Source organism: Nomia melanderi, chromosome 1 (genome assembly GCF_051020985.1).
Source record: "Nomia melanderi isolate GNS246 chromosome 1, iyNomMela1, whole genome shotgun sequence".
Taxonomy (NCBI): domain Eukaryota; kingdom Metazoa; phylum Arthropoda; class Insecta; order Hymenoptera; family Halictidae; genus Nomia; species Nomia melanderi.
In genome coordinates this window covers 2,560,833-2,587,643 of record NC_134999.1, presented here as the reverse complement: position 1 = coordinate 2,587,643, position 26,811 = coordinate 2,560,833, and the positions used below count along the sequence as shown (strand labels likewise).

At 30.4% G+C, this 26,811-nt stretch overlaps 3 protein-coding genes and 1 long non-coding RNA gene across 7 annotated transcripts in view; 1 reads left to right on the top strand and 3 right to left on the bottom strand.

Moving 5' to 3' along the window:
- LOC116434917 (uncharacterized) overlaps positions 1 to 3,982 on the bottom strand; it is a 37,358-nt gene extending 33,376 nt beyond the window's left edge. The window contains exon 1 of one of the 2 annotated variants that reach the window (XM_076370620.1): positions 3,841 to 3,982. The gene's annotated coding sequence lies outside the window, so the exon portion shown is untranslated. Of the gene's footprint in view, positions 1 to 475; positions 647 to 3,840 lie in introns of those variants that run through there. The other variant, XM_031993863.2, reaches the window with a different exon arrangement.
- A 1,427-nt stretch (positions 3,983 to 5,409) lies between these two features.
- LOC116429182 (uncharacterized) lies at positions 5,410 to 9,760 on the top strand. Of its 2 annotated transcripts, none has more exons than XM_031981853.2 (5): positions 5,410 to 5,728; positions 7,125 to 7,455; positions 7,823 to 8,095; positions 8,171 to 8,353; positions 8,583 to 9,760. In XM_031981853.2, the coding sequence occupies exons 1-5, from the start codon at positions 5,564 to 5,566 to the stop codon at positions 8,951 to 8,953; spliced, it is 1,323 nt and encodes a 440-aa protein (XP_031837713.1). In that variant the 5' UTR covers positions 5,410 to 5,563; the 3' UTR covers positions 8,954 to 9,760. The 2 variants fall into 2 exon arrangements, with proteins under 2 accessions (XP_031837713.1, XP_031837805.1); XM_031981945.2 differs by lacking the exon at positions 5,410 to 5,728 and adding an exon at positions 6,684 to 6,827.
- A 2,453-nt stretch (positions 9,761 to 12,213) lies between these two features.
- On the bottom strand, positions 12,214 to 23,384 carry Sam-S (S-adenosylmethionine Synthetase). Of its 2 annotated transcripts, none has more exons than XM_031982162.2 (10): positions 23,128 to 23,384; positions 21,171 to 21,681; positions 19,368 to 19,445; positions 19,034 to 19,156; positions 18,384 to 18,496; positions 16,076 to 16,219; positions 14,889 to 15,107; positions 14,317 to 14,499; positions 14,095 to 14,228; positions 12,214 to 13,664 (listed from the first exon to the last, which is right to left on the bottom strand). In XM_031982162.2, exons 2-10 carry the CDS (start codon positions 21,283 to 21,285, stop codon positions 13,559 to 13,561), a joined length of 1,215 nt encoding a protein of 404 aa, XP_031838022.1. In that variant the 5' UTR covers positions 21,286 to 21,681; positions 23,128 to 23,384; the 3' UTR covers positions 12,214 to 13,558. The 2 variants fall into 2 exon arrangements, with proteins under 2 accessions (XP_031838022.1, XP_031837935.1); XM_031982075.2 differs by lacking the exon at positions 18,384 to 18,496 and adding an exon at positions 17,596 to 17,708.
- Positions 19,453 to 21,164, bottom strand: LOC143174881 (uncharacterized). The gene is made up of 3 exons (XR_012999366.1): positions 20,704 to 21,164; positions 20,444 to 20,591; positions 19,453 to 20,358 (listed from the first exon to the last, which is right to left on the bottom strand). It is a non-coding gene; the product is annotated as an uncharacterized LOC143174881 (long non-coding RNA).
- Positions 23,385 to 26,811: the final 3,427 nt, after the last annotated feature.

Sequence of the window (26,811 nt, the reverse complement as noted above, 5' to 3'; positions counted from 1 at the left end):
GTTGTTCTTCGTGACAGTCAACGTGTTAACACTAGAACTACTGCAACCGTCAAAGTGGCGGGTTTCAGTTTTCTTCTTCCGCAATTATTGACACCTTCAAAGTGTCAAATATCTAAAACGAATCTGAAAATAAATAGTTTTGCTTGAATACTATTTTGAATTTTTATAAGGATTACATATTAACACTAGAATCGCCGCATCCATCAAAATGACGGTTTCCAGGTTTCTTCTTTCGCGATTATTGACATCTTGAAAGTGTTAAAAATCCAAAATGATTTTAAAAATAAACAGTTTTACTTGAATTTTTATAAGGATTACATATTAATCGTATTAAACGCTCGGTCCAGTGTTAAGGTATTCTCAGTGATACTTTCAGTTGGTAACGCGTATTATCCCCCGAGGTGCTCGATGAAGATGGTGGACACGCGTGTAGAGGGTAAACAAGATGAACAAACACAAACCACGGAACACCTACCTTCGCGTTAGAACGCAAGGCACGCGGGTTTCTCGGGTGGCGAAACACACTGGACTCGTAAAAGCGAAAGCACGGGAGTACCGGCGAGAGAGAAGCACCCCCTCCCAATCGGAAGAGCCGTCGAATCGCTCTCCTTTCCTCGTAGCTCAGTTATTTTTGAGCCCCCACCCTTCGCCAAGCTCAACATCCGACAGCTTTCCTGGCAAATGTGGGAAATTTGTTTTGCGTTTCCTGAAATTCTCTTCACGACGATTGTTGACCACCCTCCAAATGACATCACCGGTGGTCGACCGTGACGCCAGAATAATTCGTCCAGTCTCGGCCGCCGCCACTGCACCACCGGAATTTAATAAACGCGCGTTACAATTTGGCCCGAGCCACGAATGCCCGAATATCCGCGAAACTTATATAATTATCCTCTGTTTTATCGAATAACGCTATTATCCGAATCGCGTCATGTGACGAGTTGTACTAGCCTCAAGTTTTTTCATTATATAAATCGTATAACCAGTTAACTGCGTTCGACCAGTACACGCGTTATTTTACAATCAAAATGATACTAATTCTTTCAATGATAAGTTATTGGTTTTTTCAGAGTAACATGTAATTCTTCTTCCTTACGTCTTAGCTTTTCGTTACAACATATTATAGGTGCATTTGATCTGCGTTACACGAGTATACACTTCGTTATTTGATTTCATTGTGGACATTTTCAGAGATTTCTGAAATTGAAGTCCGCAGTTAATAGGATAATTGGATAAAAATGTTTACGGTTGATCTTACATGATTGTTTAAAAATTTTATGAAGCTAATTGCGCTACCCCACTACTAGACTATTTAAATCAAATTTCACTGACACTTGCGAGGGTACTTAGACATGATGTGAATGGGTTAATGCGTTACAATGGCGGGTCTCGGTTTTCTTGTTTCACGATTATTGATATGTTGAAGGCGTTGAATATCTGAAATGATTTGAAAAATAAATAATTTCACTTGATTATTATAATTAATATGTGAAAAAACCGAAAAAAATCTGTTGTTACAATTTTTATAAGCATTGCATGTTGATCATGTTAAATGCTCGGTTACTCTAGTGTTAACACGAGATTTATGGATCTCGTCAAGTGCACGGATATTAACATGCTCGTGACTGAATACACCCGTCCTTCCATTTACGCTGGACTTTGTTTTCGCGGTGAATTATAATACTATTTACACAGTATTGTTTATACGCGATCTGAATTTGGTAATACCGAATAAAATTTGCTTTTGTTTTCTGAAATATCATTGTTATTATTTTGTTGATGATCTATGTGAAATAAAGATGTATTTTTGAAATTTATGCCTACTTTTCTTTTCAATATTTTGTTTTCTTTTGTATCAGCAGACTCTTTTTACGCAATTTTCGATCGCGTAAAACGAATTCACGTGAACGTATCTGCTATTCAGGTGTATGTGAATGTAAAAATATATGATGTAGGTATGTTGTGTGGTTAGCTAGAGATTTTGAAATGATGTTGCATTAACTGACGCAATTTTCTTGAAAATGTAAAATCACGTAAGACTAGGTTATTGGCCTTGAATATGTTAGATTTTATAAATATTGTTTGTTAAAAATTCTATGTTTCTGAAGCTCTAATTTCGAAGATCTGCATGAATATCTAATTTTCTATGCAATGCAGTGAAATGTACAATAAACATTCGTAAATTTAGTATCAATATCTGTTACATCAAACTTGGTTCTGTAACAATTTTATTATACACCAGTTGTCTCGTTATATACTTTGCATATATTTGTTGACTTAATTTAGAAATAACGTGACGTACCAAAGTATATTATTTGTACGGTAAGACTGTGAAAATAAAAATGTATTAATTATAGTCAAGTCATAGATTCACCATTGAAAATGTTTCTTTAAAAATTTTGTATAATCTCTATTTTAATTTTATATTATTCTAATCCGAATAAATTAATTTCAATTATATCAATATTATTAATGTTAATTTCTTTATTTTTAATCATTAAACAATTTTTCGTTCATAATTTCTGTTATTTTGTTGAATAATATATTTTATTATAAGCATATAGGGGTATATAAAAAAATATATAAATTTTAATATGAATGAATATATACTTATATCTTATTGTTGATTAGTGTTTTTATTTTTGTTTTGTCCACAATAAATTAGTCAGCGAAGGCTTAGAAACAGTGCAATATTTATGAGGAATGCGCGTCCACACTTACGACCGACATTTCGTGTTTAAATCACACGGAAAACGAATATTTATTTTTGGATATCTATGCACTTCCCTGGCATTATATTTAGAAAGTTTCTTCTTCCGCAAAGTATTTTAGATAACAGTTTTCGCGTGTTTCTAAATAGAACTGGTGTTTTATTCGTCGCGTCTTGTAATTTCTTTCGTGCGTTCTTCTTCCGTGTAAGAAACATAGTGCTTGATTTACTATCTAACGCCTCCCATAAATGTTTTCGATTATAATTACAATCATTCCACGGGGAAAAGGGTGTAAGTTATTTATACTTACGTTTACAGTCACACTGGACATTTACTACTTACTTCCCAAGGCGGGGTAAAATATAAAATTTCCGTCTCTTGTCTATTTATGAACATTGTTGTTCGTGTCCGGATAAAGGAATTTTCAGATAAGAATTTGCAGATAATAAAACGACCACTTGTCCTATACTTAACGTCGTTTACTTCGATAGAGATCATGGAAATTGATAGTTTGAATATTTATGGATTATAATATTTATGGATATTTTTAGTTGCTAAGTTGCATACATTTTTCAATGTGTCTAATCGTATAAAGTTTAATACTATATATTGAATTTTGAATTCGATTTTCTACTATTAGAAGACTTTATGTTTGAAAAGCGGTATCTATATTTGAATTTGTAGAATATTCGACATTACTATAAAATAAGAATATTATTATATAATATTATATTATATTATATTATTTTATATCATATAATATTATATTATATTATATTATATCATATTATATCATATTATATTATATTATATTATATTATATTATATTATATTATTTATATAAATACAAATTGACAAAAAAAGACAAATCAATTAAGGGACTTATCCTAATCCAGACTTACATCAAACCAAATTAGATAGACCTAGATTTGTACTTCATTTAGACGTAGTAAATAGTCAGTACAAATTAATTTACTATTTAATTTTTTCCTGAAGAAATGTTTAGTATGATTCGAAATTTTTATTTGAAGAATTTAAACAAAATGAGTCAAACTAAGACTTCTTTCAAGATGGAATGTTTGTTCAAACGATGTTACAACAGATGATCAATAGATCTCATGCAACTGACCTGGACATGATATTTTGTAGGAAACTATTTATATTCAATACGAAAAAATATATATATATATATATTTTTGGCCGTCTCATTTCTTCATCCCGCGGCTCAGCCAGTAACAAAGACGTGCCGAAACTGAGTCACTATAACAATCGGGCCGTGTGCGGCGAATGGACGTCTTTCCTTGCCCCTCTTCACTTTTAAACCTTGGATCGACTTGGCTAACGTGGGACCTGCACTGTGACTGTATAGTTGACTTAATGTAAATGTAACAGATTTCATTTACATGTACCTCAGAATTAAATTTCCTCCACAGTAGATCGAAATCAAGTGAAACCTAATAATATACAATATATACATATATATTATACATTGCAAAAAAATACTAAAAATCCTAAAATAATGTTATATTTTATGCACACCATAATATATAACGTAAATGTAAATAAAATGAATATGCATTGTGTTATAAAATATTGATATGCAAAATCATAATTCGTTATATCAAAGTTAAAACACTAATGTAATAAACTTAATTTAAAACAATAAATTTTTAATCAAATATATAAATTTTTATTTAGATACATTATTTTAATTATAAACTTGCCTTCTGATTATAAATTATAGCCCACAGTTATATATGGAAATGAACATCTTGATAAACATAAAACTGATAAGTCGGATCTTCAAAAAATAAATAATATTCCTATCCAATTTATTGTTTAATAATATTTTTTCTATAAAAGAGCAAAATTGTAACTGAAAAATGTACCCAGAATTCTGAAAATACTGATTGTTGCCTGCTTAGTATAGTTGTTGATGTCTATTAGGTAAAGATATTGTTAATTGTTTATTTCAATTATTATTGCATTTAGTTATCAAATATGATAGTAACTTAGACATAAAATATTATAGTAAAAATCAATTCACAGTATGAAACAATGTATACTAAATGTATATTAAAACCTAAGACTTGAGTATTAATTGAATTCAACGTTCAATACCTTACCAAAAGAGCGGGATAACGAGAATGTCAACATTCTATTACTTGCACTCACTGAAAATATTATATATTGCAGTTGCCATACAACTAAGATAGTCAATTACAATGATTTTCTTAAAAATATTCACATTATTACCTTTTCCATTCATAAATATTCGAATCACTATAAAGAAATCACCTCTACGAACACAATGCTCTTGACAAGATGGCAATGTCTTCCTGAACAGTCGATATTCTACAATGTCTTGCAAATAAACATAATTATTCCCATACGCATGGTTACGAAACAATGCTGTTACTGGAAATATCCTCCATTTCTAATTTTAATATAGTGTACCTGAAAAACGAAAGGGATATCTTGAAATAATGTATAATAAACTCGAAGAAAATTCAAGGAAATTCGAATATACCGCAATGGCAGCAGTTGGAAATCCATTTCCCGCCGTTGGGAAGAATGGAAAATCAATAATAGTGACCGGCCTTACCGACTTTGCGATGATGAAGACCCTAAAATCCTTTCCTGTTTTCGTCCCACTAAAATATCCTTCTCTCTTCCACACAACTCCATTCTCCATCTTTACCAAACAGCAGCGCCACGCGTTTGCCATTGGCCAACCGCCGCCGCCATTATAGATTCCGTTGTGAGTGACCGAGTCCCGTTCTCTAGCTCTCTTAAGTGTTTCTCCGACGCCAACGGTTAAATAAATTCGCGACTAGTGTTAAAACGGTGCAATGAAAACGTACAGCAGAAAAAAGGGCGACAGCCCCAGCAATGTGATTATCCACGTGAACGAGCTGTGCCGACTGTGCCTGGCAAAGGAGGAGGAGATGGTGCCGATTTATGACGACGAAACAATCCCCTTATCGCTTCGAATAATGGCCTGTGTTAATTTGGAGGCAAGTATCAATATTTATTTAATCGGGCCGTAATAAGGCTAAGTTTCTTGGCTCTATTTGGCATTGATATTACTAGCTTATCGAAAATAGGAATCTAGTTTATCTCTCTGTGTGATTGTCTTTCTTTCTCCCCACTCCTTCGAGTTTGGTGTGTGTTGTGAGCGTCGGTTACGCGTATGTGTATCCGGAATGATACTACACTGATCAAAGCAACTACCGGCTTTACCGAGTTATCGACTTTGTGCCCTGACGCCACCTTCTTCACTTTCATTACAGGAATCACAGACGAGATGTAGGATAAACCTAACATCCAATGCATTTTTCTGTCCCATGCCCACGGTATTCTAGAGTCTCGTTACCATTTTAAAGTCACATGCAACATTACCGATCAATTACCAATTTCTGGCATAATTAGCACAAATAGAGCATCTATATACTGCTTTCATCTGAGGCATGCCTAATATGACACAGCGGGAAAAACATCTGTTGCTTACTTTCAAATGATAGGAATACCGGTTATGAAACATAACATTGCGAAAATATGTATTTCTTTTACTGTACTACATAACAGTACAAACATTTTTATACATCTATGAATTTTTCCAGGCGTTTGCTATACATGCATCATTCACTCTCATCTGCAGTACAGGAAACGTTAGATCACAGTAGTATCCTATAAAATACATGAAGATTCTAGTAGATTTTTATCAAATAAATGATGACATGATATGAACTAAATTATTATTATCTAATTTTTATTAACTTGATTTCTCCCAAAATCTATATTGTATTAATACAAAATAGGTAATTTTTTGAAATACTTAGAACTTATTACGACATAACATTTTTTGTATTGCAAATTTTTCAGCAGTTAGGATATAATGCTCTGTAAAATGTTATTACTATTTAGATTTTATTCGTACAGAGATCTAAACATTGCAAAATATCAGAGATAAAACAAATCATATTGTAAATAGGTTCGAATATGACTGGATAGTTTCAAACACATCACAAATAACATAAAAAAGAAAAGCGTTACAAATTAAGTAAACTTACACCTAGTTCAGATAGATTTGAACATTAAATTCGATTGTATGCGGTATGTGATATTTTCAGTGAATTGCCTTTCAACTAAGGCCTTCCAATTGCCTTCCAAAGCATTTATAGACACACTACTGATATAATCAGTAAATACTTTTTTATGACTAATATTCAATATCTGTGAATCAATACTTTTATATTGAAAGTGTATGAATTTATGGGTACATATTGAATTTGACTTCATCTCTGTCGATCATTCATATCACGGATTTATAAAAATCTGCAATTAATGTTTTAAGTTTTTATCTTAATAACATGATTCAATTAATAAAAGTATTAACATCTTCTTTTACAGGTTTATGAGGAAGACGGTCTCCCGAATATGATTTGTCATCCATGCAAATATCAATTAGAAAAATCATATCAATTTAAGAAGAAATGCGAAGCTGCTGATGCCAAGCTTAGAAAACATATGAAACAGATACAACAATTAATTGGCCAAGATGAAGAAGGAGAAAATCAGGATAGTAATAGAGAAGAATTGAAGGATGGTTCAAATAGTGGAAAATCTAAACAAGTTAAACAATTGTTGGCTGATTTAGTATCGACTAAAGCAGATAGTGGCCAGGCAGATGGAGATCCAATTGAAGTCACAGAGGAAGAGCTTGTTGGGGGTTATATTTTAGGTATTAATGATATTTGCTTCTTATAATTATATGAAATTATGTATATTTGTTATTACTCGGTTATTGTTTGTTACAATTCGACTTTAGATATTAACACATTCACGATTTATTCTTCTGCTCTTTTTTCCATTTGCAACTTCTTTAACGGAAAGTTCTTCGTTTCAAGAAACAGATCGTTAAAAAACTTTTCTAGTTTTTGTCCGTGTTTCAATGTTAGAAATTTACGGCAATTAGCTTAAGATTTTCTTCATTTTCATCGACAATGAGTATTAGAAAAACGAAAAATTTTCCGGTCGCGAATGTGTTAAAACAACATTAATAATTTTAATTCAATTCTATTAAAAAAAAACTATGTCATTTATTAAAGGAATGAACTCCGAGAATTTAGAGATGGAAGAAACCTTATCAGAAGACCCAGAAAATATTACATTAGTACCTGCTGAAGAACGTGCTGCTAAAGCACGTTGTACAATACGTACAACTCGTATTAAACAAGAGCAGGAATCTGAAGATGAAGCGGAAGAAGTGCAGAGAGCGATTGCAAATGCTGATCACAAAAATGTTTATATGATGGAACTTACCAGTAACAGTTCTGGTCAAGGAGAATCACTGAAGTTGCAACCCATTACAGACACCATAGGTATTCTACAAAATTTTCAAAGAAATAGTGTACTGGTATAAGATAAATTTTTTAATGTATTGTTTTTTTTTATAGTTGAAGCTAATGAAGAACTGAAAGTATTTAAATGTGACAAATGTCCAAAAGCATTTACTCGAAGAATAATGTTAAAGAGTCATCAATCTGTTCACTCAACGCAAAGAGGCTTCACGTGTCAAGCCTGTGAAAAATGGTTCCCCACGAGGTCAGCTCTAGTGAGACATGAACGTACTCACACAGGTACATAAAATTATTGCTGCATGTATAAACTAATTATATTTATAGATTAAATTGTAAATCATTTTATAACAAGTTTTTCAATAGTAATGGTTCAATCATTACATAATCAATTATACAATCAGTAATAGAGGGATGTAAAAAATTAAATTAAAAGACAAGAATATTTAATTCAAAAAATTAATTAGTCACACAAGTACTTTTGATTTCTTAAAATTATCATTTTTTGTAGGTGAGAAACCATTTGGTTGCAACATTTGTCACCGAGCATTTGCCCAAAAAGAAATTTTACTGCGACATCTAATGACACATTCTGGACAAAAACCTTTTCAATGTCAACACTGTGAAAAGAGTTTCACGCAACGCGAAGCATTGAAGGTGCACATGAGAAGACATCAAAAACTTGATCCAAATGACATTCAACTGCATCATTGTCAACTCTGCCCTAAAGCCTTCTGTCATGCATCTGGTCTTAGTAGACATTTGGTTACGCATACTGGAAGAACATACAAATGCGTAGAATGTGAAAAATCATTTACAGATAAGAGTTCATTGTTAAGGCACAGTCGTATTCATGCACCTAAAAAAATATTAACAAATTAAAGGTATTCATTAATTACAAGCAGAACATCAGTCATTATTGAATTAACCCTTTGAATGCAGAGTACTTTAGAGACTCGGTGCATAACTATGATCGGTGTAGAATTTCTTTTTTGTGAATTATGTATTCTATAGAAATGTATTCTATAAAAACATCAGTTATCTATATACCATAAAGTTAAGTCTATTTCAGATTTTTTGTTATATAACATTATATAAATAACATTTAATTTTTAAGTAAACAACCATTATTTGTTGACAATTTAATTGGAAATTAAAGCATCCATTGTACTCAAAGGGTTAAAGTTCACACATCATATTTTTCAAGAATTTATTGTATGATATACATCATTTATTCTTTTCTTTTTTTTTTTTAATATAATTTATAACACGCAGTATCATATAATGATAATTATGTACTATTAATTTGTTTAATAATTCCAAGCATAAACTTATATAATCTATGTATAAGTCTTCATTTTTATTTGATGTACATTCAGCATTAAAATTGATATTATTGATTTATATTATACTTGATTTTCATTATGAATGTTCGATTCAAAAATTTTTGCAGCAAACGTGCAATACCTTTGTATGGCTTGGTGCATCATACACCATACAGTAACATGACATTTAAGTAACATGAATTTCAGTAACGTAACATGAATCAGTGACAGTATTCTTCTATAGTAAATCCTTTTTTTATAAAAGTTAAATTCTTATATATATTTTCGCGATGTTTGTATTGTATACAATTCTATGTACTTCTATGTATATATCTTTAAATATAAGAGTATGAATGAAACATCATTTTGCATTATTTCATTTAGAGTGAGTCAAATTTTCAAAATAAATTTATGCAGATATGTAAATTGTTTAGATTTAAAGATATACAATGTTATCCATATAATTTGGAATTTGCATGTGTAAAAAAAATGTAATTGGTAGCAATTCAATCTGTAAAAATACTACATTTGTATAACTCAAGACTTTTCAGACTCGCCATGTATCAGAAACACAAACATTATAAAAGGTGAGTTTCACATGAAATTTTTCATTATTATCGAGCTCAGATTATCATCCAGTATATGACATGGTCGAATTTAGTTTTATTAGAAAAATATTTCCAGTCGATTAATGATATTTCTATTATAATATTCTTAATAATAATAAATTTGGATTTGGTTAGTCAATAACAGTAAGTTGAAAATTAAGGATATTCTCTTTGACACCGAATTGCATTTTTAATCAAAAAAGGGTTGAACTTTATGACGTATATTTATAAGTGTACATTGTCTCAAAGACAATTTAAGGACTCAGTCATTACTTACTTATCAAAATTAAATTATTGTTCATAATTATACTAAAGAAATATTTCTGTAATGAAATCCAGTCTAAATACCATAAATTAAATAATAACATAAACTAGATTAGTATTTAAGGATTTCACTTAAAACTCTTCAAGGTTGTGTCTCTGAAACTTTGTTATTATGAAAGTTCTCGACAAAATAACGTTTTATAGAAGTAAATGTGTACATAGTCTATGTATGGAAATATCGCTTTGTTACTGTTCTCACTTGTCTCAAGCACGAGGATTTCTGATGAATTGGATAATCCTATATAAAATGAACATTAAAACATATTATTCTCTGTTGTGTTCATATTGTAACAGTAAATACAAATCATGAAAGATATAAAATTATAATATCATTTGGATAAAAACAGGGTATTAGAATAAACTAAGCACTTTGTAGCCTTTTCCTCGAAATCGACTGCCTTACCGACTTAGAAATGCAAAACTGTTTCTAGTATCTTTTTCTCATGAACAACTTGCTAGATTTCTTAAATTTGGAACGTACAGGGGATTTTTGAGTGGAAATGAATACGCTTGTTCATGATTGGTCTCACGGCAATCATAAATGTTTTGATAAGAAAATTAAGTCAAAGGCAAAAAGATAGTCCTTCAATGATATTCCCTCATTATAATTTCAATCAATGTGGATATAATTTATTACATATATGAATTACTTCAATTTGATCCCCGATTATAGTTTTAAGCAATTTTAAAATAATATTTCCAAATTCTTTGTTTGTTTCTCTTTTAATCGCGATTACTTCATTTGCGGTCATTTTAAAATAAATTACAACTATTCATTGTTAGAATGAATCAACAAGAACTGTGGTCTTTAATAACATATTTTATTATTGAATATGTTTAGGAGACACAAATTAGTATAATAAAAATAATTATTTTATTAGATCATAAATTAAGTCTTTACGCTTTTCGAATTTTACTTCTATTTGTTTTTACACATTCAATTAAATTTGCTTAATTTAATTTCGGAATTTCTGCAGAATTACAGGTTTACAACATATAATATAAAAAAACAAATAATATAAGTAAATTTCCGACCATAGCCAAGTGGATTTTTTCAGAATTGCAAACGCAAAGACTTCGTTTAGAACCTGATATTTTGTATATTGTTAGTTTAGAGTTTATTAATTTCTTCTGCTTTTTAGGCAGTGTATTATGTAATTTTAGTAGCCAATACTGAATAACTTATAAAGGATTTACATAAACTACAATTAGTATTTTCTTAAAATTTCAAATACTTTACATGTATCATACATATCCTACCAATTCAATTTACTAAATATTGAACATTGTATATTATACTACAGCACACAAAATATGTAAAATGTACCCTATACATCAGAGCTGGACATAAATTATTTGAAATAGCAAATAACATTTTAAAAAACTTAGTAAAAACACTTTTTTTTTAAAGAACAAGATTGAAAGAAAATAACTATACAAATGAAATGTTTCACAAAAGGCAGTGGTTACATAGCAAAAATATTTTAAATGATTGTTACTAAATTATTTTATTGGATGTTAATTACAGTATAATTGTTTAATGGATATATTTCATTAAGATAGCGTTGCTCAATCGCATCAATACGAAATGAAATTATTTTATTTAAAGAATGCCCAGACCTGCTACTCGTACAAAGACAAAAATTCTGTTTATGTAGTAAAAAGTTACACACATTTATCTAGGAAAAGCACAATTTGTTCTGAAAATGTGTATAAAAATTATTCATTAACATCATTGCAGTTATAATTTATTGTGCAACAGAGCTCTTGTTTATTTCAGAATCTTTAATGAAATAAAAATTTTTATTTATACAAAAATCATGACATATTATAAGGAACTTTAAGGGCAATCGATAAACACTTTGGAATAAAAATGAGTAGGATGGACAATTTAGTATTTTATTAAAAAATCCTCTTTATTATGACTTGCATACGATGATCTTGTGCATCTTTACATAGCCAATACCATTATTACGATAGATTGTTGCATTAATCTAACGAACGGAAAATCACTAATTTTCATGTACACGTTTAAAACTTGATGTTCACGGATTCGTCACACTACACATTGAAAAAGTCACATTTCAGTTTTCGAGCTCCGCCACACGATCTTTTTAAACCTTTTATGAACAAAGATCCTGTTATCTTCCATGTTACATTATTTACTATACATTGTAAGATCGATAATATCTATTATAATTAACTATTCATAAAGGAGCAAAGAGGGAAATTCACGTGTGTACAATAACTCTCAATAATTTACGTTGTCAATAGTGTCATTATCCTAGGAACTATTACCAGTGACGTAAACGCTACCGACAAGGTAAATCATTTAGAATCATTGTATATTCATATATAAATATATAAGAGTTGATAATATCACGCTTACTTAAATTCAAACATAACCAAGAAAGTTTACTTAACAGGTTTCAGTAAACGCCATATTAATAACTCTTGATTGATATATATATATATATATATATTGTTTCGTGTCACAGAGGATTTTCAAACGATATGAAAAGAAAGTCTGTTTGTAATTGGTCAATTTTTCCCACTTTGCTAAAATGAATGTATATTACCAGTTTATGTTTGCACTCGAACGATTAATAGTTCTAGTTAAAGAGAAACGTACATGAAAGCCCAAAATTATTCATTTAAAATGCTAGTAAAGGTAAACATAACAAACTAAAGACAAGTTGGACTTTCACGTACGTTCGCAAAGTACTAATACCGCTAAAAATCTGAGAGAAAATCGTTTCATCTCAAGATGGTACCAATTTATACATTTTGCAAATGCTTCAACGTCTTTCGTTCTTTTTATTGTTCTTGTTGTAGATTTCTTTTCAACACACACCACTTGCAGCCATGTCGAGCCAACAGACTCAGGTTTTAGTTCACCTTTCCCTTTGTCGATATAGATTTAATACCTTAACGGTTGGTAATTAATTTTTTTGTGGTAAAGGAAAAATAACTGTCCTCGGCTGGCATGCTGGGTCAACGGAATTTGTACTATACCACATAATACCAAGTACGTCGTGGTGCGGAGAAACTAGTACACGTCATTCTTCCTGCTAGTTTGCTAGGTTGGCAAAAGGAATTGATGGACTTTGCGAATGTAGCGTGGAGGTCAGAAAATCTCGGAGAATGATTTACGAGATATACACGATTAATTGAGAGCAAATTACACGTTCTTTAAAGAACGCTAGAGTCATTTAAAATCTATGCTCTCATCAATCGAGAATTAGTGTCTTTGGCTGCTCCCAAGTAAAACCCTCTCGGCCAAAATGCCCGTACGTGCTGGTTTGTTGATAGATCGGATTACGCAGGTTCAATTCTCTGTAATAATCACATAATTAGTATTTATTATAATTATTATTAATTTATAAATGTAACTATTATTATAATTATAGTAACGCGTAGAAAATGTTTACAATCATCGCTGTATTTGATAATGTCACGATTATTCTCAGCAATTTTACATTATATCATGGCATTCAATACTAGCAAATACTTTAGAACATCATAGAATAACCATGTAATATCCAATACAGTTATATTTCTTAAAACTGTAGTTATAACAAATTTCGTTGAAACGAAAATGAATAAATTAATATTAAAATTATTTTTTCAAATATTTAAAATAATGGAATTGATTTAACTGAAATATTATTTTTAAATGCTTCATATTGTTTATCGGATATATGAATTCATTTTAGTAATATCTACGTTAGATATTTTTTATATGATTCATCAATGATATACTTACTTAACAATTTTACCGGGCCGTAAATCGAAGTTTTTATTAACTATATCTAAAAGTTCATTTTGAGACAGTTTAGATGTACCATAGTCGAAAACTGTGATTGAAAGAGGTTCTGCCACTCCAATGGCGTACGAAACCTAACAATGAAATAATTATTAAATTATAATAATTAAATTATTGTGTCTATTCTTTGTTAAATGTTCTTAAAATATTAATGATTTATACCTGTACAAGACAGCGTCTGCATAAACCAGCTTTCACCAAAGACTTCGCCACCCACCGTGCCGCGTAAGCAGCTGATCTATCAACTTTTGTGAAGTCTTTACCAGAAAATGCACCACCGCCATGAGCTCCCCAACCACCATAAGTGTCTACTATTATTTTTCGACCAGTTAGACCAGCATCACTCTGTAAACAAAGACAGTGATTTAAATAGGGCAGGTGTAGTTGCATAAGTTATTTATTAAGCGTATTTCGAACTATAAGGATTATAGACTTATATACCTTTATACATACACATATAATTTCTCTTTTTTATCTATACAGTTATACGAGATTAATACTACAAGTTTAAATATGTAAAAATTATATTTTACTTATGGATTTCACTAAGCATAAGTTTCCTAGGGAGAGAAATTATTTTTAAGAAAACCTGTTTGTATATCAGTAAACTAGTCTCATACAATAAAGGATATGATAATCGTGTAGTTTAGAGAAGGTCAACAAATCGAGTGATCCACAGATGTCTCTAACAATACTGCTTAGTTTAAATATAGCCTGAATAATGATTATTTTACCTGTGGCCCACCAATAATGAACAATCCACAAGGATTAACATGGAAGACTGTTCTTTCATCGAGGTACCTGGCTGGAATTACATCTTTAATAACTTTCTCCATAATTGCTTTACGCAACTCGTCCAATCCAATTTTTTCACTATGTTGTAATGATACAACTACTGTGTGAACTCTCATGGGTACACAAGCACCATGATCCATAACATATTCGCAGGTAACCTATTTAAAAAATTCACTTTACATTAATAACACATTTTTCTAATATATATTATTAATACTATTATAATATATTCTCAGAAAATTTGTTTACATCATGGCACTCAAGAGTAGCAAATACTATATAACATCACTGAATGTCTACAATTAACACTAGGTTTACGGGCATTTATTGTACACTTGATTCTATTATTCCTAAAAGAATTGATGCTCGTTTATTTAGATTGTGGAAACTGGAGATTTGATAGTAGGTAATTGGGATACATGTCACTGTGATCGCTTCAATCAAAATCGGTGTAAACATTTACAAAATAATATTTCTAAAATCCAATATGCGTCAATTTGACGCGTTTCGTAAACCTAGTGTTAATAACGGCATAAAACGTATACTATTAGGTCGTGTAATATGAAATATGGGATTTTCCTTATTCGTAAATGTTTGTACTTGTTGTTATTCCTTTGTTTTTCATATAATCTCTTAAACAGTTTCATTGTCGATAATGAGAGTAATATTTTGCAGGAACATTTTTCCGAATTGTGCATTACAACTATTTCTTGCATCGTTTTTTGAAAACATGGATAATCACATACATGATACATCTTATATGAATTTAAACTTGGAAATAATACTGCAAAAGCCACTCAAAATATAAACTAAGCATTTAGAGATAATACTATGAATAAAAGAATAGTGTAGCCTTGATTTGCAAAATTTCGTTTCGGTGATATTTCTTTCCAAAGTGAGACGCGTGGTAAACCCGAAAGAGTAGTTTATAACGATGCCTTTAGAATTTATTTATTCTAAATATCCAGAATTAAAAAAAAAAGTATTGAAAACATGTTAGCAGAAATGTATCGAACCGAATTAAACATCTTTTAGAACGTCAAATAAGGTTTCCTTGTCCCCGCAAAATCCTATGTTTCGTATTACACGACCTAATAATGTTAAGTATTTTCAAGAATCAACGAACCTGTGTTTTTGAATCTGGCCTTGCCCACCATAATTCACCACTTCGTCTTAACTCTGCGATCTTTTGATTTAACTTATGTGCCAAAACAACCGTCAATGGCATACACTCGTCGGTTTCATCTGTTGCATATCCAAACATGAGACCCTGATAGAAGAATTTGAGTTATTCCAGCTAAAATTTATGAGATATAAACTTGAAGCAGGAGACAGATTTAATCAATGTCTTTAATTAATTTGCAATATTACATAAAATTGTAGTAGGAGATCAAGCATTGCTAATAAAAAAAAACAGAGTATACATATAGCATAGACAGCTTAGTGGACGGGGCATACAGTAAGTATCATTAAAATCGTAATTAACTGTCAGTCACACTATTGAAAATTTACAATTTACTAGGAAGGTGCAACACAGAGCAGAACAGAATTATTGAAGTAGAATGTTAGGGTAATAGTGTCTAACAATTTAACAGTAGTTAGTTTTCAACACACACTCTAATGATCATGTGGATTAGTTAGGAAAAATGTATAAAGATGATTACAAATGTAAGATTATATTTACAATGGTAATTGTCATGTCAACACATGAAGATAGAAGTAATATACACTTGGCTCTGAATTTACGCGGTAAATGAGAAAACTATTTATGCGGTAGTTTTTATGCGCGATTTCAATTTAGTAATATCAAATAAAATATACTTTTGTTTTCTGAGATGTGACTATTATTTCTTTTGTTTGGTTATGTGAAATAAATATGTATTTCTAAAACTTATACCAACTTTTCTTTCCAATATTTTGTTTTCTTTTGTACTGGCAAACTCTATTTATGCGATTTTCATTTGTGCAAAAGGAATCCGCGTGGAACGGATTTTTGTGTAAATCAAGGGTCAGGTGTACATATTTTTGAACTCTTATTATTTAGAAACTCATTGAATCTCAGTTTTTGTAAAAAACATGTTCTTTAAATGTTACAAAATCTATATGCGGGAATAGAAAGTTAAATATGATATTACGTTTTAAATGAAAATGGAAGTGAATATAAATGACAACTAATATCTACAGTTTACTTGTGCATGACTTAGTGACAAATTTAACGATTATGTTTAAACAAACATAACAGTAACTAACTACTTTTATATTTAACAGCTTTTAAATAGAGGACACATTAAAGAATGAAAAAAAAGAAAATAGAAAAATTTAAATACAAAATGAAATCTAGCAGGATACACAAACCTTCACCATAATCACATTAAGGCGATACTAAGAATCCAATATTTTAAATAGCGTAGCTTGTATGCAACACAAAGAAGTAACAAAAAGATTACGCTATAATTGCAGGTACCATATATACAATAATGAAAGTCTAAAAAGCATTTTACTTAAGATATCAAATACTAAAGAAAGGAAAAGTAGAAGATAAAGTACACATGTTACTTGAAAAGCTAAAGATTACTAAGAACTGCATTAGATACAACAGAAAGAAGAACAGAAAGTTCATATTCAATGATCAGAATGCTAATTGACCTGGTCTCCTGCACCCACTTCTTCATCACTACGATTTTCATGAACTCCTGCAGCAATATTTGGTGACTGGGCATCAAGCGCCAATAGAACACTGCAGAGTTTGTAGTCAAAACCTGTAGAAATTACACGAATGAGATATACATGTTGGGAACAAAAATATTACTATACTTCTTCATCGACAGATTACTGTCTTGGCTGATCAATCTTAAGTATTCATTTAAAAAATTGAATAAATCGTTAATCCACTATTTTTAAAAAAATCGTACGACTTCTTCCGAAGCTTTATGAAATATGATATCACCAAGTAGGTTTCCATAGTGAATCAGCACTTAAAATAGTGCATGTACCGATGCTAAATATTTGTTTCAGAAATTCGATACAATAATAATTTTATTAAAAAAATGTGAAAAGTTTCTGTATAATTTTTATAATACATAACATCAAGATGTTATTTAAAACCTATTTAAAAAGTGTATTTGTTATAATCATGATTAAATGTTTAATGATCAATTTTTTGAGAAGCTTGACGAAAGCTGTTTCTTAACAAAACAGTGAAGGTTTCGCAGTAAGAATAAAACTGAATTTTCTAATCTTATAAAATACATGTTGTATCATGTAACATTCACATTCATACCAATTTACACACTCACACTGAACATAAGGGTAGTGTATGTTAAAGAAAAATATTTAATATATATAGTAGGAGTGGGTGAAGGGCAATATGAAACAGGGAAAATTATTGAATTATATGGCTGCTCTGCGGCACGGGCTGAGAATGGGTTATGTACCTGATCACCTGCACCCACGTCCTTCTCTTCCCTGTCCACATGAACACCATCAGCGATATTTGGAGATTGTTGTTCGATCGCCACCAAAAGGTTCAACGTACGCCAATCGAATCCTGCCACGATCATGATATGCTTACGTTACATATTCATACGTGTTTTCTCACTTATTTTTTTTTGATCCAAAAGATAATGTGAACCGGATATTAATTATCCAATCGATCGAGTCATGGAATTTCTTCAAGTCCAACAGTCTGTTATTAACGTGTATGTAGCGTAAGGCACATCCTTTCGATACACAAATACACACTCATTATTATAACTTAACACAATTAACATTATAAGCGTTTTGACAAAGTTTGTAGTTAATAATGCTGGAAGCTTTCGTGCCATGATTCGACCGTGTATTTGCAAAATTTTGATCCAAAAGAACCAAATGAGGCGAATTGCATAAGGAGTAAGAGAACAGAGAATCTTCATCCAGCCACAGGGCATGTGTATGTCATAAATTCTTATGTTAGCAAGGAAAATTTTAAATGCTTTAGATGTACGAGATAAAAATAAATTGAACAAAACTTTAGGGGTGGCATAGGATTTAACAAACATACACCACTGTAATAAATAATATAAGATAGAATTAAAAATATTTTTACCTTTGGATGAGTCGTCATAGCCGATGTGTTTCACTGTGTCTCGAACAATTTTTTGATAATCTACCACTGCTTTCGATGTAATTTCACCGCATAACAGTATCATTCCAGTCTTTGTAACAGTTTCTAAATAAATGAAAAATGATATGGACAAAAATTAGTAGAAATATTTTGCGCTGAATAAAAGTTTACTACATAGCTATTGTATTAAGTACTAGGTCCCTAGAGTTCTGTTTCAAAATTAACTCAAGGTTGAATTGATAGGCTTATAAATAGAGGTTGTAACAGGAACAGATTGGAATCACTGAAAATTTAAGATTGTTCTAAGAAAACTTACCACATGCAACTTTTGCATCAGGATCTTGTTTTAAATGTGCATCTAGAATGGCATCACTTATTTGGTCACACATTTTGTCTGAAAGAGATTAAATCTTATTAATATTTAATTTTATATAATTGAAGATTGAATTGTAGAAGCTTATTTAAATGCAGAGTATTTTTAGAAAAGTATGTGAAAATAATAAATAAACAAAAAAACATTTCTCAAATCAAAAGTATAAGCAAATTGAAAATATGTTTGAAATTCAAACATGAATATTTGTTTAGTCTTTACTGTAACTTATAAAAATTAATAACAATCTAAAAGCAAAACCACTTACAATTAATTATATTCTATTAATTTAGAAAGCAATTACATTGAATATGCTTAATATAAACTTAGATTTATCATGATAAATAATTAAAAGGAAAAATAAACTTTCATTTGTAAATTTAACTTTAAATCACATTAATGGATATTTAATGTTTAAAAAGTAACTAAAATTTTGAAGAAAAATTAGTGTTTATAATAATAGTTCCATATTGATGTAAACTACTGATACCATTAATTAGTTAAATATAATTTAATTTAGATCATTCTTAATTTAAAATCGAAATAAGAAATTCCTTAATTGTATGATATTATTTGTAAAAATAATGGCATGATAAAATAAATGTATGGCATTAATTAATTAATCGTAATTCGATCTTTCTTAGCGTAAAAGTGATATTCACTCACTAAAAACGTAAAATAAAGACAAAGAATGTTAATTTTTAAATCATTAACTTAATCATGAACAAGTAATTAATATTAAATTTAAAAAATGACTAAAAATTTAACCAAATCAGAAGCGCACCATAAAAGAATAACACATTATAAGGTAACTTAAATCTATTTTATTCGTACATAAACCTATGCGTAGTTTAAAAAGCCCGCCCGAAGGCTTTCAGCACGAATCCACAAATAGAAAACTCTCAACTAAGTTCCGTCCGAATCGTGCTTGTGAAACCTTAAATAACCCGAAGCCGATATCAACATAACCCAAAACTCCATCAGTCTTTCAGTAAAATAAGAAAAACAAATTTAATAATAACATTGTCATAAAACTTAATCCTCATGTTCAAGTCCTCCAGATCAAGTTATTGAGCACATGGTGACGCCGATCATTTCTATTTCTTATCTCTGAGATAATCGTGTTTTACCCAATTCTATTACTCCACCATAACCAAACTCTAATGAAATCTAGAATAATCAAAATTACATTCTCATTGCATTCTCAAATTACTAATAACAGACACAGTGATTCCTTTTTTATACCGCGTGGAAATTAGAATAAAATAAATAGAACCCTTACCTATAATCAAAATTCAAGAATGCGGTGTCGCTATCTTCACGTGTATTCTGTTTCAAATTTCTAATCGTCGAGGAAAATCGTTTCCAACAACTCTGCTTTTTTGTATACATTTAAAAATACATTTCCTTCCTAATGGACTGTACGATGCACGGTTTGAATGACACGTGACCCCGAAATTTTATACGGTAATACGGTAACCGCATTTATAACCGAAGACAATAAAGGCAGGAACAAAGTAACATTCCTATCAACAGTTGAACCGTATAGTCTTGGTTTTCAGGCCTGTGCTATCGAGACAAAATAGTCGTAGTGGCGAACGTGTTAAATCAAAAAAGGGTCGTGCGCACGCGGGTATGATCGTTGATAGAATTTCATGGCGGCACACGCGACTTACGGCGATATGGAGACTGTTAGGTCGAAATTTCGGCGGAGTCATGAGTCGAATGTCTGATTTACAAGGTAGATACCTGGATGGCCCTCGCCGACGGACTCCGAGGTGAAGAGAAAACTGGTGTCCTGCTGTAGCTCTGGCGGTGTATGCCCATTCGCGTATCCGTTCATGTGGTGAGCGGTCTCCGGCATTTTCTTTCTGATAGCTGGGGCCTTCTCGTTCAGCTGGACTACAGTCACGTGCTGTGACTTTGATTATTAATTCGACTTGTTTGATTGAATTGGCTGAAGTGGATTGCTTGGTTTGTACACCCTGCTTTGGTCTTGCGTGAGCAAACCCCTACACCAGCACAGCACGGAACGTAATAGCAGTGACCGCAGAGCGAACGCACTATGGTACAGTGTTGAAAGTAAAAGAGAGTCCCCGCTTCCTGCCTGCAGATATTTATAACCTCGGTCGACACGAACGGCTACTCGGGAGAGATCGCGTCACGTGACCTATTGTCACCCGAGAAATCAACTGCGGCGCGGAATTCGAGTAGACTGGAGGCGGATTTTTAAACCGTTGACTAGCTACACGTGGCGCACCTGGAAAATAATCATGATAAGAAATCAGGCATGATCAGAATATACGTTTCGGTGTACGGTAACTTCTTATGAAAATCCTGATTCATGATTAGAATTCAAGTGTCGCATTGTCGACATTGTAATAAAATGTTCGAATAAATAAATTAAATTAGCATTAATTAATCTGGACGATTAGTGATTAAATTAATCGTTAGTTAGTCACGGTTTTTCTTAATTAAACGAATTATTAACTTCAATCTTCGTGGTGGATCATGTAGAAATTATTTGTTTAATCGATGTAAAATTGTACTGTATTTATATCACAATATCATGTTTATATTTAAATACTCGATTGATGTACAATTATTTAATGATCAAGTGTAATATCGATCAAAATATTGCTGTTAATGAGTTACTGAATTTCAGAAAGTGTGCAAATATGTTAATATTTATAATAATGTTCGTAATATTACTTGATTATGCTTTACGTCAATGCATGTAATGTTAGGAGGTTGAGAATGAAATGTAAAAAGTAACCTTAACTGATTCATTCAATAAGCTATGACCGTTACTTCTATAGCTTGTTAATTAGAATATCTGACTCACCGAAGGAAAAAATGGCTTTAATTGAAAGTACTATATTAGCAATGGGATTATAAGTTATGCAACCATTAATAATATATCACATTTCTGTATCGTGTTTAAAGCTATAATATGTAATATATTCTTTACGTTATAGTACAATAATTTTGTTTAAAACATTTATAAATACTTTTCGAGGTATACGTATCATTATTTTCTTTACAAAAGTGTTTCAAGCGTCAGATGAATATTATTGCAAATAAAACTGATAGCGGTAACGTCAAATAATATTTAGCTCGCGAAAAACACACGGGGAAAGTATCAGAAAGTAACGATTACTTGAAACAATGGATTTTATCGTTATTTACATAGTCATGAAAATAGTTTCCGTTCGTGACCTTAGTTTAATAAGAAATTAATTATAATTACAAATACTTTTGTTTACTTGAAGAATGTAATAGTCGAACTCGACTTGTAAGATAGATAAATTTTAACAAAGATTTTTACAGTAAACAACAACCGATAAGAAATTTTTATTCTTGAATCATTCAATTTGAGGATAAAATTATTTATTTCACGTGTTTATTCCGAAATGTCCGAAACATTCTCCGTAAAATAAAAATTTCATTGTTTTAATGAAATAATGGTGAAATAAAGTAATATACTATTTATCAGAATAGTTAAAAAATTCTTATCTAAAGTGCTCAAGATTTTGCATTTACACCGTAAAAATGATCGTTTACAGTGTCGAAGATACGTGAAACGAGCGTAGTGTATCAAATTATGGACGATTTTTCTAATCGGTCAATATTTCCACTGATAACACAGTCATATGAATTGTAATGTTCATGCCATGTCAGTTGTAATGTAACGTTCGAAACAAACCTTTATCTTTAGTGGAGTGAGTAGTTAACGATCACCTTCGTTTTTAAATAGTTTCCGTTTTTCGAGCAACCGTCAAGATTTGATCCATTCGCGAACTAAATGAGGAAAAAATAAAACTTTCGAAGACTATAACAAACACTTATTGCATTGAACTTTGAGCTCCGCGTTAGAGTTGTCTTGAACTATTATAAAGTTACAGTAAACACGCGTTGTATGTTTCTCTCGAAGAAGCAGAATTTACACTGAGCAGACGATGGTATCAGACACGTTTTTATATGTCGTTGAACCTCCCTCCAAACGAAAGTAAATACTCAAGTGGGGTGACAAGAATTGTTTGTGTGGCATGTTGTAGGATAGATATGAAAATTATTTTACCAATGTAACTTGAATTTATCATTTATGCAATTATTTATCTATTAATTGAGAGTAATTTAAATTAATAAATTGATGTTCGCAACATCAAGAATATTCAATATTGTATTCTGTTACTTTATTTTTCATTCTGCAATAGATGAAATTAAATAATATATTTGAATATCTTTCTTTTGACTACTGCCCCTTAATGATTTTTTAATTTACCGCATGTAACAGAAGTTCTCACGCCAGGATTTTTCATGGTAAATTAATATATAAAAATTGATTCACTGAATTATGTTATAAATAAATCGTAATTTAATATTTATATTTGATAAATTAACCTTCATTAATTTAAGTGTTTCAGTCTTTTCATTTATTTATTTCCTGCAATTATATCACTTTTTGAAGAATTTAATTTAAATTTAAGTATGTTGCAAAGAAACAATTAAATAGTGATATGATAATGTCCAAAATTTACTTAAATCTTAATTTACGTAAATGGCATGTTTAATTACCAATTGCGTTATTAAACTAGCGTAATATTAAGATCAATAGAATTGAAATAAAAATAGATTAGATAAATATTAAATGTATACATTAATTTAATAAAGTCTCACTGTAAAAAGTTATCACTTTTAACGCAATAAAATAATTAGTGGAGTAACTAATATCAATTTCTTCTTTATTATTAGCACACAAATAAAAATATGGATCAGCATGAAACTAGTTATTGCAAGGGTGAACAGGAATGACGTAATTATAGTCAGTTTTCAATAGAATCTATGTTAAGGGTGACTTGCTTTTCTGCTACACTACGTGATATTTATGACGTATTTGATATAGAGTGATGTAATCTTTGCCAATCACTCTATCAGCAGATGAGTTATCGTATAATGGTGTAATGTACCGTCGATGAAAGGAAATTAATTTACTCATAACTTATTGTTCTACGAACAGTGATACACGTGAAATTTTATACAGGCCCTGAACAAAGTAGGAAAACGTGACCTTGCATTTAATATGTTGATAATACGTAATCAACACCTTGATACAATATGGTCGACGTAGCTAAATATGAGATATGTATTATACACAGCGGGTAAGCATTTTTATTTAGTAAATAAATCATTTCTATCTTCCTGTTAGGTATCTTTCATCTTATGATATTCACTTTTTGATACATGAGCTTTAACGTTCACGCAAGTTGATTTTGAAAAGAACGTTTTTAATTTGATGTCTGTTACTCTTTTGTTTTAGGGTGATATAATTTTGTTTAATACCTCAGTAATACCACAGTTTAATACCACATTTTATGAATTAAAATAATTTGATTTCTATCAAAAGTATGATTTAGAAATTATTTACCGATATATTAACTTTTTGTATACATTAATTACTATTAAAATATAGCTTATAAAAGCATTTTAAAACCAGTAACCTTGACCAAAATGATTGTTATTATTTTATTTAAATTAGAACCAATTAATTTTAACGAAAATCCTATCCAAAAAAAGGTAGGAGTCTCATTTGCTTTATAAGAATTCCAGGTTTAACACATTACAAATGATTAACAAAGGAAATGAAATAATATAAAATATTAAAACTAAAGAAAATGTATGGGTTAGCTTTTCACGACACTATAAGATGAAAATTAAGAATAAAATAATTACCGTTTGAATTTTATTTACAAATTATTAAGAATAAAAACTTACTAACAGTAGTGTAAGTGTCAGTTATAAATTAGATAACTTTTTATTCTTTAATAAGCTTAAAATGAAAATACGATTACAATTTCGTTATTTATAATATATAGATAAATTACCGTTTAATGTTTTCCACTTGCGGCCGAATATTTTTAATAATTTACACATTTTCAGTATACATTGTGTTTCTACTGTACCTTATTGCTTCTGTACATTCGTCTTACTATTTAACAATTCCTAAATTATGATTTTGTTTTCTTGCATAGCTCTAAATCTATTTCAAGGAGTACGAAGTGGTTCCATGATCGAACTCCTACATAACTACTGTCGTCAAGAGTGAATATGGACATACTATCATTTACTGTACTTATGGAATAAATTAAATTATAAAACTTAGAATAATTGGATTTTAATTATTCTTTAATTTAAGTTATTAAAACAGAATAATTGGATTTTAATTTTTTTAAAATTTGTTTTTCCCCCTCAAAGTAATTTATCTTTGGTAATTTATCATACTAATTAATTCCGATTTTAATTATTTTACTATAGTACATGTTGCCAAAAACTTAAAAAAAGTAAAGATAGTAGTTATGACAATACATGATGAAACAATCTGGAAAATTTATTCAATATTTGCTTCAGTAGTTATGATTTGTTGCATTTTGTTAATATTTATATTTGCATTTGTGTGAAGTGATATTTTAATTTAGAGATTGTTACATTTTAAATGAAGAAGATAAAAGAGAAACTAGTAATCCAAAATTTCTTCGTAACTACGCTCCTGGTTGAAATAAGCAGTTGCACATTGCTACAAAATGTTTTTTCTCTTAGCAAGCTATCGAATGGTTCATCTTCAGCCGAATTTAGTTCAAGGGTATTTTTGACAAGTTTATTAAACGGTCAAGTATCAATTGATAAATTCTACATAATTTGTTATTAACACAAGTATCTCTCGTGTGGTAGAAAGTTGCGTCAGAAAAAAAGGATCACACTTATAACGATTCGGTGAACCGTACAATCAACCGAGTAACGCAACTGACCGATACTATTACATTGAACAAAGTTACAATGAAGATAATGTTTTAACGATACTATTCATGAAATATAAGATTCACTCATCACCGGCTTCATTTAAGGAAAATTAAATAAAATAGGAATAGCTATTTTATTATAGATATAATAGATCAGGGGCAATGACATGATTATGAAATTATCTCTTGATGTGTTGAGTGTTCACATTGATAAACAAAGTATCTAACGAATTGCTGGAGGTACAGCCATATTTTTGGGGTTATTAATTACTTATCTTTATTAATTCGTGTTTATTGATACAGATAAATGCACACACGAAATCAATGTGTGTTGATAACGTTATGAACGAGTTATATTACTTATCAAAGGTGTTTGATCACTGAAAGGAGAAATCAATGAACCAACAAATTTTTTACAGACAAGATTCATTAACATTTATATATTCTATTTCTCGATATAAAATTTGCAAACAGTTAGTGTAACGTGAAAGCAATGTATGCATTGCAGTTGCAATAATTAATGATTTTTCCACATCATGTTAAGATTTCTGTCGTCACATTAATAACTTTCTTCCACTTGTTTTCAAATGTTT